Genomic DNA, 12160 nt, shown 5'->3' with positions numbered 1-12160 from the left:
TTAGGGATAAAGGAGGAAGAGGAGGAGAATGAGGGTGGAGGTAAGGAGGCGAAAGAGGAAAAGGGGGAGTCAGAGAATGGAGGAAGGCAAGAGGAAGGCAAGGAGGAGGAGGAGGAAGGTGTAGAATTTGCCATCATAGCACATGACTGCGAACATGGACAACAGCGCAGGCGTGAGGAAGAGGCGGTTCCGCAGAAGCAAACAGATACAGAAGAAAACCCTTCGGTGGGTTCTGATTATGCCGACGATTCGGAGGAACTTGAAAAGCTTGAAAAGCAGAGAGAAGAAAAAACGGAAAAGGAAGCAGGGCTAAATGTTGAAAAACAAAATGAAGGTGGCCGAGTAATGACTGATCTCAACGAGCCGGATCTACCCCAAGATGATGAAGAACAAGAAGCAAGTGGCAAAAGAGAATTAGGGAGTCAAATAGATGTTGAAACACAATGCAGAGAGCTTCAGATCAATGGAAATAGCACCACAGGATCTCTGACACCTCAGCAAGTGGATCGAGAGAGATGCCAAGAAGAACTCAGAGACAAAGTAGATGAATTAACAGACAATGAGAACATAGATTTGCACCCTCTGAGTTGTGAAAATAGCATCACAGGAGCTCAGAGAGCTGTATTATTATTAATAATATTATTATTCATCATTATTATTATTACATATTGTACATAGTGTGCCAATTATGTTGACGGTTGACGTGGAGGGTGTAATTTGATGCACTCTCTGAGAATGTTATTCTTGAGCAGAACACATTGCAGTCGTTTAACGTTTCTCTGATTTAGATTAAAAAACATTGCTAAGGTTTATTCTTTTGTCTTTAAAGTTGTCTATTCAGTATCCATACATGCATGTGACATCAGTGTTGTACAGCATATATATTCTGATAGCACAGGTTGTCCTGGACAAAAATGTTTAGATTAGATATACATTGTACATTACTGTACATCACAGTGTTGAGGTTATAAGCATAAACAAGAAGACCATGGTGGAATAAAAATAGGGAAACAAATGGTGACTAGACAGGGTCATCTACACGGGGAAGAGGAGAACGCTTCTAAAGGCGGTGTGTCCATTCCGGGCTATAAAACACTAGTGCTTTCCACAACTCCACAGACACTTGTCTTGCAGAAACACATGCAGCTGTTATGGATGGAATCCGCTGAAGGGTGGTTATAGTCATGAGTTGAAACTGGAGACTGGAAACATTGGTGGAAGCATGCATCATCAGCATGGCTCCTGTAAGGTGACAGTCTCTCTGGAGCCAGATTGTTCTCTCACACCATTTTCAAATGCTTCTGATACGGTCTGTGCAATGGAAGCGCTGACAATTCTTTTCTGGAATAAAGGGAATGCCACCCCATGTGCAAATTTGTCCTAACTTACAGTAAATCAAATGAATCGAAGCATAGCGCACTGCTTTTATAGCAGAAATTAACATTTCTAAAATATTATATTTTGTTAAAAATGTAGGCTATTTTCGAGACGAACAGAGATTGTAGAAGAGTTGTCCGTGGTTGTCCATGTGCAGGACAGAGTATACACAACCACAGTAGGCTACTTGAGTCAAACAAGAGTGGAAAGGATATAAAAAAGGACTGTCAATTTCGTGACAACATTATGGCTATATGGACAGAGATCTGTGGACAGTGAACACATGTTATTCTGTACTTGAAAATAGTGAAAATAGCTGATCTACAAGCGCAAGCTTGTAGATCTGTTATTTTCTTCGAAGGTTGTGGTTAAAGGCGAATTTATAGTCCAGTATTTATAGCACAGCATAGATATACATACAGTCTATGATATTGTATGGTGTTGTGTCATATGTTCTCAGTGCACGTGTCTCAATCTCATCTATCTATCTATCAATCTATCAATCTATCAATCTATCTATCTACCTATCTATCTATATGTTAAAAAAATTGGTTAAACACATTAGATCATCAGGTTCACACTAATGTTTTATATACTGTATCAACAAAACATACTTGCATTTCCCAATGCCTGTCAGGTACATAGATAGAGGTCAGGTATCATGTAGCCTGACCTAAGCAGAGACATTTCTGGCCTAGATGGGAGGGTCGCGCCTCAGAAAAACGCGCACCCTCCTCTCCCCCCTAGTGCAGCGCTACGTCACATCATTTAGAGCGACGCCCACCCGGAAGGGTTGACTCCCACTTTTAGACTGGTTCAGCCCACGGCTTTTTCCAGGCTTTCATCTTTCGCGCAGACGAAATGAAAGCCTGGGTATCGAGGCTAGGTAGCCTATCATGCAGCACCTCCACATACCCCTAGGGGTAGACATACCCCCATTTAAGAAACATTTCACTCTGTTCTGCATGCATACACCACATACCATAGGGCAGCGGTTCCCAACGTGGGGTCCGCGGACCCCTAGGGGTACGCGACGCATAGCCAGGGGGTACCCAAGCCCCCTCAAAAAAAAAAAGAAAAAGAAAAAAACTTTTTTTTTTTTTTTTTTTTTTTTTTGAGGGGGCTTGTGAATCATGGTGTGTGTGTGTGATATGAAATGTCCAGTACCTCCCCAGTGCCTCCCCAAGTGCCACCCCAGTGTCTTCCCTGCAGTGTCTGCCCAGTGCCTCCCCAGTGTCTGCCCAGTGGCTCCCCAATGTCTCCCCAGTGGCTGCAGTTTCTCCCCAGTGCCTCCCCAGTGCCTCCCCAGTGCCTCCTGCAGTGTCCCCTCAGTGCTTCCCCAGTGCCTCCCCAGTGTCCCCCTGAGTGCCTCCCCAGTGTCCCCCCAGTGCCTCCCCAGTGTCCCCCTGAGTGCCTCCCCAGTGCCTCCCCAGTGTCTCCCCAGTGTCTCCCCAGTGCCTCCCCAGTGCCTCCCCAGTGTCTCCCCAGTGTCTCCCCAGTGTCCCCTCAGTGCCTCCCCAGTGTCCCCCTGAGTGCCTCCCCATGCTCCCCAGTGTCCCCCTGAGTGCCTCCCCATGCTCCCCAGTGTCTCCCCAGTGCCTCCCCAGTGTCTCCCCAGTGTCTCCCCAGTGCCTTCCCAGTGCCTCCCCAGTGTCCCCCTGAGTGCCTCCCCAGTGACCAGCCGAGTGCCTCCCCAGTGCCTACCCAGTGTCCCCCTGAGTGCCTCCCCATGCTCCCCAGTGTCTCCCCAGTGTCTCCCCAGTGCCTCCCCAGTGCCTTCCCAGTGCCTCCCCAGTGTCCCCTCAGTGCCTTCCCAGTGCCTCCCCAGTGTCCACTCAGTGCCTCCCCAGTGTCCCCCTGAGTGCCTCCCCAGTGTCCCCCCCGAGTGCCTCCCCAGTGCCTCCCTGAGTGCCTCCCGAGTGTCTCCCCAGTGTCTCCCCAGTGCCTCCCCAGTGCCTGCCCAGTGTCCCCCCAGTGTCTCCAATAGCAATACAAGAGCAATAATACAAATCAATCTTAATTTATTAATCTTATTCATTAATTATTGAATCAAATTAATTAATTAATCAAAATGTTCGACGCAAGAAGGCCCCCCTGCGGCCTGCGCCCAGCACCATGCCAAAGCTTTTTCCTGCAGGAAACACTGCTTGTGGTTGTAAATATATTGTTATCTGTGTTGCGAGGATGAGGGGGTACCTGGAAAAATATCTACTGCAAAAGGGGTACCTGGTCCAAAAAAGGTTGGGAACCCCTGCCATAGGGGTCCTATGGACCCCCTGTTAAAGACCCATGAACTAAACTAATCTCCTCGTTAATGTTTATTGATAATTGTTAACGAGCACCTTATCGATCAGGCTTATCATTATCAAACCCTGCACATCGAGCATTTTCTATTATTTTGTGGAAAGACGGGAGACGACAATACATTCTGAACAAAACCAGTATCTTTTACAGGGCCTTTAAATACAGTAACCTACTTTTTCAACAAACAATTAATTGACCTTTTTACTTTTGGGAAATAATATTCAGCAGTTGCCGATGGACAACTGTTAACTGGTTAATGTGTACTGTGACTACTGTCACATTAAAAGCGTAAATTTGTTTACCCGGGCAGTGCTGGTTGGCAAGTATTTAAAAATTTAAATAAACTTTTAGACCGACATGTTTGTGCCAGCATGGGTGATTAGATTGATTTATTCATCGCCTCTTGTCCTGATTTTTTAAGCATGACGTCATGCTCGATAACAGGTTTGATCCAAAGCTTTATGCTACCGGGTACTCAATAAGCAAAATAAACTAGCTCCATCCATATAACCATATATGGGCACGGCTGGTCACGTCACATCACAGAACAGACCTATCAAAGAAGGAGACAGGATGATGTCTGATCTTTGACCCTTGAAGCATGGAGCTCCTACAGACTCACCCCGTCATCAAAGCCTTCATCTGCGGCTCTCTCAGCGGAGCCTGCTCCACGCTGCTCTTCCAGCCGCTGGACCTGGTGAAGACCCGGCTGCAGACGCAGCAGCAGACCCTGCAGGGCGGCACGCAGCCTCCCGCAGCACCAGCCAGGCTGGGGATGGTCTCCATGTTCCTGAGGGTCGCGCAAACCGAGAAGCTGCCGGGACTGTGGAAGGGGGTGGCGCCATCTTTGGCGAGGACCGTCCCCGGGGTGGGAATCTACTTCGGCGTCTACGACTGGCTGAGGCGGAGCTTCTTCTTCCAGGGGCAGGAGGGGGAGAGGCCCCTGGGGGCCGCGGACGCCGTGCTGCTGGGGGCCGGGGCCCGCACGGCCGCCGGGGTCTTCCTCCTGCCCCTCACCGTCGTCAAGGCCCGCTGCGAGAGCGGCAGGTACGACGACTACAGCAGCGTGCGCGGGGCTCTGCGGAGCGTCTACCGCACCGAGGGAGCCGCGGCTCTGTTCTCCGGCCTGACGGCTACCCTGCTCAGAGACGCTCCCTTCTCTGGCCTCTACCTCATGTTCTACAGTCAGGCCAGAGCTCTGCTGCCGCCGGGGGAGGTGGGCCGGGCGGCCTACTGGCCGCTGGCTCAGTTCGGCTGCGGCCTGGCGGCCGGGGTGTCGGCCTCGCTGGTCACCCAGCCCGCCGATGTGGTGAAGACGCACATGCAGGTGAACCCGCGGCTGTACAGGACCATGGCGGACACGGTGCGGCTCGTCCACGCCGAACGTGGCCTAAGAGGATTCTTCTGCGGCGTGGTTCCACGCTCTCTGAGGCGAGCCATGATGGCCACCATGGCCTGGACGGTGTACGAGCAGATGATCGCCCGTGTTGGACTGCTGGGGCCGGGCACGACGCTCAAGTCCAACAGATGATGGTGGAAATAGAGAAGAGTAAAAGGGAGATGGAAGTTATGTTAAATATAAGAGATGAAAAGAGATACAAAAGTATCAATTGGGTAAAGTATATAATGCATCTCGTGTGCAACGTGTTTGAAATCCAAAACGTTAAGAATCATTTACGCTCAGGTAAAAATCATATCAACTCAAACAACAACAATAATCACCATGGTGATGTTCTCCCAGCCAGAGTTGACATAATGGGAATGGGCACAAGGGTCGGTAACACAACTCTTGATGCCCAGATTTTTTTTCATTATCTAAGAGTAGTTTGTTGTTGTTGTTTGATTGCTGTCAAAATCAACACTAGGGGTGTCTGTGACGCACACTACTCCTTCCACCAAACCATTCCTGTTGCCACTTGTTACACACACACACACACACACACACACACACACACACACACACACACACACACACACACACACACACACACACACACACAATTATATATAGTGAATGACAGTGAAAGGCACCACCTTTTGATGGGGAAAGCACTTTCACCAGAATTTTACAGTCACTCCATAGATATGTAACATTTGCATCACACAACAATTTATGAACATATATGTTAACAGCAGACATACTGAGAGGTAACGACCAACGTTGAATGTGTCGACCGTCACATTTATCAGACCGGTCATTACGTTTGCTAGCACGAAGAACAACAGTGGGTTCCTATTGACAGCTTGGAGAAGACAACGTCCTTCCACAACGTTGCTTCTTCTCATTTTGTCTTTGCTGTGTGGATTCCACGAGGACGGCACGCAGTAACAGGCCGATAGGCTTTGCATGTAAAGCAAAATAATATCGGCCGTGCCGAGGCAGGCCATGGAGAACAAGCATTGAGCGCCAATCCAAACGCAGAATGGTGCGTTCGCCATCCGACGGGACACCGGCTCAAAGGTCATCTGACACACGTGCAGCGCACAATACAGCACACAACTTCCGAACAGGAAGGAAGCCATTACTTCAAGCCATTCCTTCACCCGTGTTCTCGGTCGCATGACATAGAGCCCGATCTGAACTCCCGCCATGTATATGACGAGGTACCCGGTGATGGAGAAGATGCCTTCCTTATTGGCGTAAAGAAAGCCCTGCGTCCATTGGCAGTCGTTATCGATAATGAACGATTGCAGAGCCGACGTCTCCAGGGCAAACTGATAAAATACACACAACAAAACGGCGACCAGCCACGACTTGTTGACCGGGAACAACGTGAAAAGCAGAGAGGCCAAGACTCTGACCGCTGCTAGAGTAAAGAAGAAGTTCCAGTGAAGACCGTATTCTGTTACGTCCACGTGGTAGTCGGCCATCTTGACGCTCACCAGCCTTCCCAAGCCGAGAGCAACCAGCGGCCAGACAGACGACAGCTGCTTCCTGAGCGCATCCCTTTGGTACCTGGGTGGATCCTCCCGTCTCCGCCGGGCCTCGGGACTCACCAAAGCATTGGCCAGGATATAAGCTCCCACGCCGACGTCCATGAGGCCCGTCCCGTAAGTTTCCGTTTTAGCAAATCTCTGGGGGAACACACGGAAATCCACGGCCAGGATGCTTATGGCCGTCTTCACGTTCACCAGCGCTCGGAAGGAGGTCACAAAGGGAACCCGGTTTTGGCTCTGAACACGACTGTGAAGAAAGCTCCTCGTGGTCTTCTGGAGATGACGACCACTACCACTGCCGTGGTAGATGTAGAAGGACAGACACGCCAAAACTAATGCCATGAGCATGATGACCGGGTGTAGATTATCACTGAGGATGGTGTACGACAGAACAAGGGGCATGACGGTCACACAGAAGTCTAGGAGGAGGTGACGGATCCACGGGGACGGTAGTGGCGCGGCCTCTTTGCGCCGATGACACAGAATGAGCAGCAGTCCTCTCATGACGAGGCCCAGCGGGGCCATCGACGTGACGAGTGCCACCTCCCCGACACTGGTTCCGTCCATTATCTGTCCAGACATATTTGTTCACAAACCTCCTCACATTATGTGATAGGGAAACAGGAATGCCCATTAACATCAGGGTTCTGGTGGATATATAAGGCGTGCGTGATGACGTGTTATGTTTGATGTCATCACCTGAACCTAAATATCGTCGCTTTCGGGCAGAAACCTCTTATCTCCATATTCCAAAGGGTTTTTTTTGTTTGTTTTTGAGGGCCGATAGCCCCTCCTATGTCCGTCCAGCTTTGAGGGTCTGTCCTAACACAAAACATTGAATGCCATTGACAATGAATGGCCAGTTTTGAGTGTTTGTGTAAACACAAACATTGTCCTAACACAAACATTGAATGCCATTCACAATGAATGGCCAGTTGTGTAAACGCAAACATTGCATAAACATTGAAGACGAAGGTGAGAACGCAAACTGTCATTGGCCGGAATGAGATGATGTATGATGATAAGAGCGCCCCTCACTTCACACGGGTGTGATTGTTTTTGTCATTTAACCATCATTTAACACATCAAAAGTAGCAGATCTACAAGCTCGAAACTCGGTGCAAAGCAACATGTATTTATATATATATATATATATATATATATATGATATATCAGCTCAGTAAGAATTAGGTTCAAAACCTAGTGTTCCTTTAGTAATTTCTATTGGTTTAACACAAATCTAGGCAGTAGTAATGTTTCGGCAACACCTCATAATTAACACTTATTTAATGAATAATCCATACATTGATTCATTATGAATTCACAATGAAATCATGCTAATTAATGAAGTCACTATAGTTATCATTAGTTAAGAGGGCCACATGAGGTGGGTTTAATCTGCTTTTTTCCTGCGGTTTCTATGCCCATACAGTAGGTGCTCATAGGTGGGTAGGAGTAGTGAGGAGAGTCTGCCTCTGGTGGTGAGGTTCTGCACATAACACATTCATTATGGACATGGACATGTTTTTATTAAATTGTAGCCTACAAACTGTCTAGGTAACTACCATGCACTATTGAGAACCTTGAAATATATGCCTTGAATATGAAGGCACATGTGAGTGCAGCTTGCATCAACATCTCTTGTTCTCAATTGTGACCTTGTCCTTTAACCTTTTTGAAAAGACTGTTGCATTAAAAACAACGAGATGTAATCCTGGTCTCTAAACTGCCTCCCCCTGGCCAGCCGGGGCGCCTGATGGAGGGGAAAGGAACTGGTTGGAAGAACGTGTTCCTTCCAAAGGAAAACTCCCCCCTGTCAGGTGAAAAGGAGCAACTTGGACACTCATGCATGAAGGAAGCATGAGTTCAAGTCTGTTGCTCTCCCCAGGTTGGCGGAGGGTGTGTAGAGCCCAGGATCACATTAGATAATTGACACAGGGGTGAAAAATGGGTTACAAAATCGTGGGATAAAAATTATTAATAATAAAAAATAAAAAAAACAAAGAGATGGACATAGACTAAAAAGGCTATGGAAAAAACCTGAACACAGGTGGATAAAATCGCTTACCTTGAAAACAAACTGAATTAAATGGAAAGACAGCTGGATGTACAGAAAAATTAAACATGTACACTGAGAATCTCCTGAGGGAAGGTAATCAAGTAGACAGTCAAAAGGTCAACACTTTCAATCTACAGAAGGAAGTGACACCACTGAAGTATTAAGAGTCATATTAAAAAAAGAATTGCAGATGCGAGAGACGTCTCAATTGCAGATGGAGCATTTTCTATAATTTTGGCATACAATCTTTTAAACTTTACATAATGAGGGCACCTTTGCATCCTTCCACCAGTCAGCTACACACCAGCTTCCCCAAAGGTATAAGGCTAATGTTATGTATACAGGATTGTACTTACTTAGTGACACAATGTCTTAATTCCCCTCCCGATTAACCTGTGAACCGCAGAAATGATCTTATGTGGATATGACAGCATTTTCTCAAAACATCATAGGATCAGTATATAGGCGAGGACAATAAAGATGGATGGAATGCAGTGTTGATTTTTACAGCAATTGTTTTAGTTTTAGTCACATTTTAGTCACCTGGAATGTTTTTGTGTTTCGACTAAATATCATGAGATTTGAGTCTACTAAATGTACAGTTGTTTTAGTCAACTAAAATGTATTTTGGCGGGTCTTGATGCCGTCCTAATGACTGATTTTACACTTGCTGAAAATAGATAGTCTACAAGCTCACAACGAGTCTGCTATTTTCAGCATAAAATTACTTCTACTGGATCTCTTGTCCACTAGTCCCTTCCTAACATTTTAGTCTAGTTTTTATTTGTTGACAAAATTGTTTATATATTTTCTCTCAGTTTTAGTCATCATAGCTTAGTTTTAATTTAGTTTCCATTTAATTTTCGTCAGTGAAAAAAGGTAGTTGACGAGCCTTTTTTGTCATAGTATTACTCGACAAAATTAACACTGATGGGAGGTTATTCTTCCCCAAGTAACATTCTTCTATACATGCATTAAACATGGTTTGTCCATGGAGCCGTGCCCTGTACGCCTGGTGTAGCTAATCAGTGCCGAGGTGTAAAGCTGAGCTGGTTCACCTCAGCAGAATGGCTGCGCCCAGGGCACCCCTCTGTGGATTCGTCTTTAGACATCAATAGCAGTCTTAAGTAGCCTACCCCAGGTTGCCCAGGTGGAGCCTACAATCTCCCTACAATCTCCCATCTTTACTGAAGGAGGCTCACACGGAAGAGATTCCAAGGTGGCAAGCATCCAGCAGGAGGTGGTTTCCCCCCGACAACACTATTAATTTCCTGGTACATGGGTGAATGTCCCATCATCCTCCTTGCAGGACTATGCCGCCAGGCAGCTAGGTTTGGGTATCTGTACAGAATATAAAAGCGTACCCTTAAGTATGATGCCTATTACTGTCTTATAGAGTAACCACTGCAACCAACCAGGTGCATAAAGGACATAACTGATGATGGCAAAGTCAACTCCTCAGTCTGTTGCAGACTTGTGTCTTGCAGACAAACCGAGCGACAATGCTAAAGAAATGCAGGAAGTTAGTTCTGCCTTGCCTGTGAGAGAGATTATGTTTGTCCGAGATTTAGTAAGAGTTTAAGATTGATAAGAGTCTGTTGAGGATGGAAATCAGATTGCAGGGCAACTGATGTGTTTAGATGATGAGATTACTTGAGTAGTATTAAACTGAGCAATGAACTGAGAAATAATTGTAAATGCAGAGATGTCTCAAGAGTGGAAATGAGGTTAAGAACATTATTGCGAGATGGAGGCATTCTGAAGATGGCTAATTGTCTAGTCTAATATTGGCATACAATCTTTTAGAGTTCACATTTGCATCCTTCCACCATTTCCATGTTATGTACACTGTATTGTACTTTTTATAGTGACACAATCTCTCAATTTCCCTCCCAAACTGTGAACCGCAGGAATTATCTCATGTGTGGACAGCGTTTTCTCTCTTCAGAATTCCTCATTGTTCACTAACGTAAATTATTTATATTCTGCGATAATGAATTCAGTTCACTATATTAAATAACATTATAATAGTTGAGGTATCATTGATGGATTGGTCAAAAGAAAAAAAATCTGGAGTGTATTTCTTCTGCGTGCAAAGTTGGGTGCTGCTTGAACCTGTTCAACTGGGTGATACACAATAGTGAAAGATTATCTATTATAATGTTTCTGTCGGCTATAGAAACCTCATATCTCCATAATTAAACTTTTTATGAGTTTCTTTTTGTAAACAAATGCCGTTCATCATACTACAGTGTCACAGAAGTACAAAAATAGCTCATCTACAATAAAACACAGTAAGTTGTTTTCAGCTCGTAGATCCTGAAAAGTATCAGTTTTGGACATTTCCACCCAAGTGAGCCAACAGCAACAAACAATATGCATTTCCTGATACACGAGAGGATGCCCCATCAATCATCCTCCCTGTTGTCATGGGTGGCAGGTTTTGGCTACCTACTGTATACTGAAGGAGACTCACACGGAAGAGATTCCAGGGTGGCAAGCATCCAGCAGGAGGTGGTTCCCCCCCCCCCCCCCCCCCCGACAACATTATTGATTTCCTGGTACATGGGTGAATGTCCCATCATCCTAAGGCTGTCAGGCAGCTAGGTTTGGGTATCTGTACAGAATATAAAAGCGTACCGTTAAGTATGATGCCTATTACTGTCTTATAGAGTAACCACTGCAACCAAACAGGTGCATAAAGGACATTCTGATGATGGCAAAGTCAACTCCTCAGTCTGTTGCAGACTTGTGTCTTGCAGACAAACCGAGCGACAATGCTAAAGAAATGCAGGAAGTTAGTTCTGTCTTTCCTGTGAGAGAGATACTGCCCCATACCATACCAAGCTTTTGTGGCTATGTATGGATCTTCCAGACGCTACTGAGTTCCCCAACACTGAGTGTAAAATGAATAAAGTGTAAAAATGGCCAATATGCGTTGTTTTCTCCTTATTACTGTGGGAGAGTGCAATCATCCAATCCACTAAGTACTGTAACTCAAAGCAAGGGTTGAATACCAACCATTTGCCATTTTGGCAATTATTTTGGGGTTGCAACCCACACGTTTAGAAGTGTTGCTCATTCCACGAACACCTATTCCTTACAAGCTGTATCTCGTTGTAACAGTGACTAATCAACATGATATAGATTAAAGTGGAGATTAAAGTGGAGAAATAATGGACCAAAGTTACGTTTCTGAACCTTTTGTGCTGAGTTACTCTAATACAAGTGAAAGATGCTCTGTCAAATGTGTTAGAAGTACTGAATTACTTGGATTGTAAAATACTTAATAATTCCAAAGCAAACAAACCAAGTAGTCTGTAAGATAAAGTCAATATACTGACTGCACTAGAGTATATTTGATTTCTCTTGTAGTTTATCTATCTGTTGCCAAATTATATACAAAAGTATCCTTGGTTGTTTGGGTCTTATAAGTACATATTCTGTGGCGTTACTTCCATCAAGTACACCACAATCACAGAT

The 12160-nt window shown here is 45.6% G+C and overlaps 2 protein-coding genes across 2 annotated transcripts; one reads left to right on the top strand and one right to left on the bottom strand.

Moving 5' to 3' along the window:
- Positions 1-4282: 4282 nt before the first annotated feature.
- Positions 4283-5212, top strand: LOC310876044 (mitochondrial glycine transporter A-like; the record flags this gene model as incomplete). The annotated part of the gene is made up of 1 exon (XM_083789491.1): positions 4283-5212. One exon carries the CDS (start codon positions 4283-4285, stop codon positions 5210-5212), a length of 930 nt encoding a protein of 309 aa, XP_083645617.1.
- Positions 5213-5736: 524 nt separating this feature from the next.
- LOC310876043 (phosphatidylinositol-glycan biosynthesis class W protein-like) lies at positions 5737-7200 on the bottom strand (the record flags this gene model as incomplete). The annotated part of the gene is made up of 1 exon (XM_083789490.1): positions 5737-7200. One exon carries the CDS (start codon positions 7198-7200, stop codon positions 5737-5739), a length of 1464 nt encoding a protein of 487 aa, XP_083645616.1.
- Between the last annotated feature and the right edge of the window lie 4960 nt (positions 7201-12160).

The sequence above is a fragment of the Protomyctophum parallelum genome (genome assembly GCF_964188405.1).
Source record: "Protomyctophum parallelum genome assembly, chromosome: 18".
In the NCBI taxonomy this organism is placed as follows: Eukaryota; Metazoa; Chordata; class Actinopteri; order Myctophiformes; family Myctophidae; genus Protomyctophum; species Protomyctophum parallelum.
Note: the sequence above shows the minus strand (reverse complement) of the source record. Positions and strands in the feature narration are given on the sequence as shown.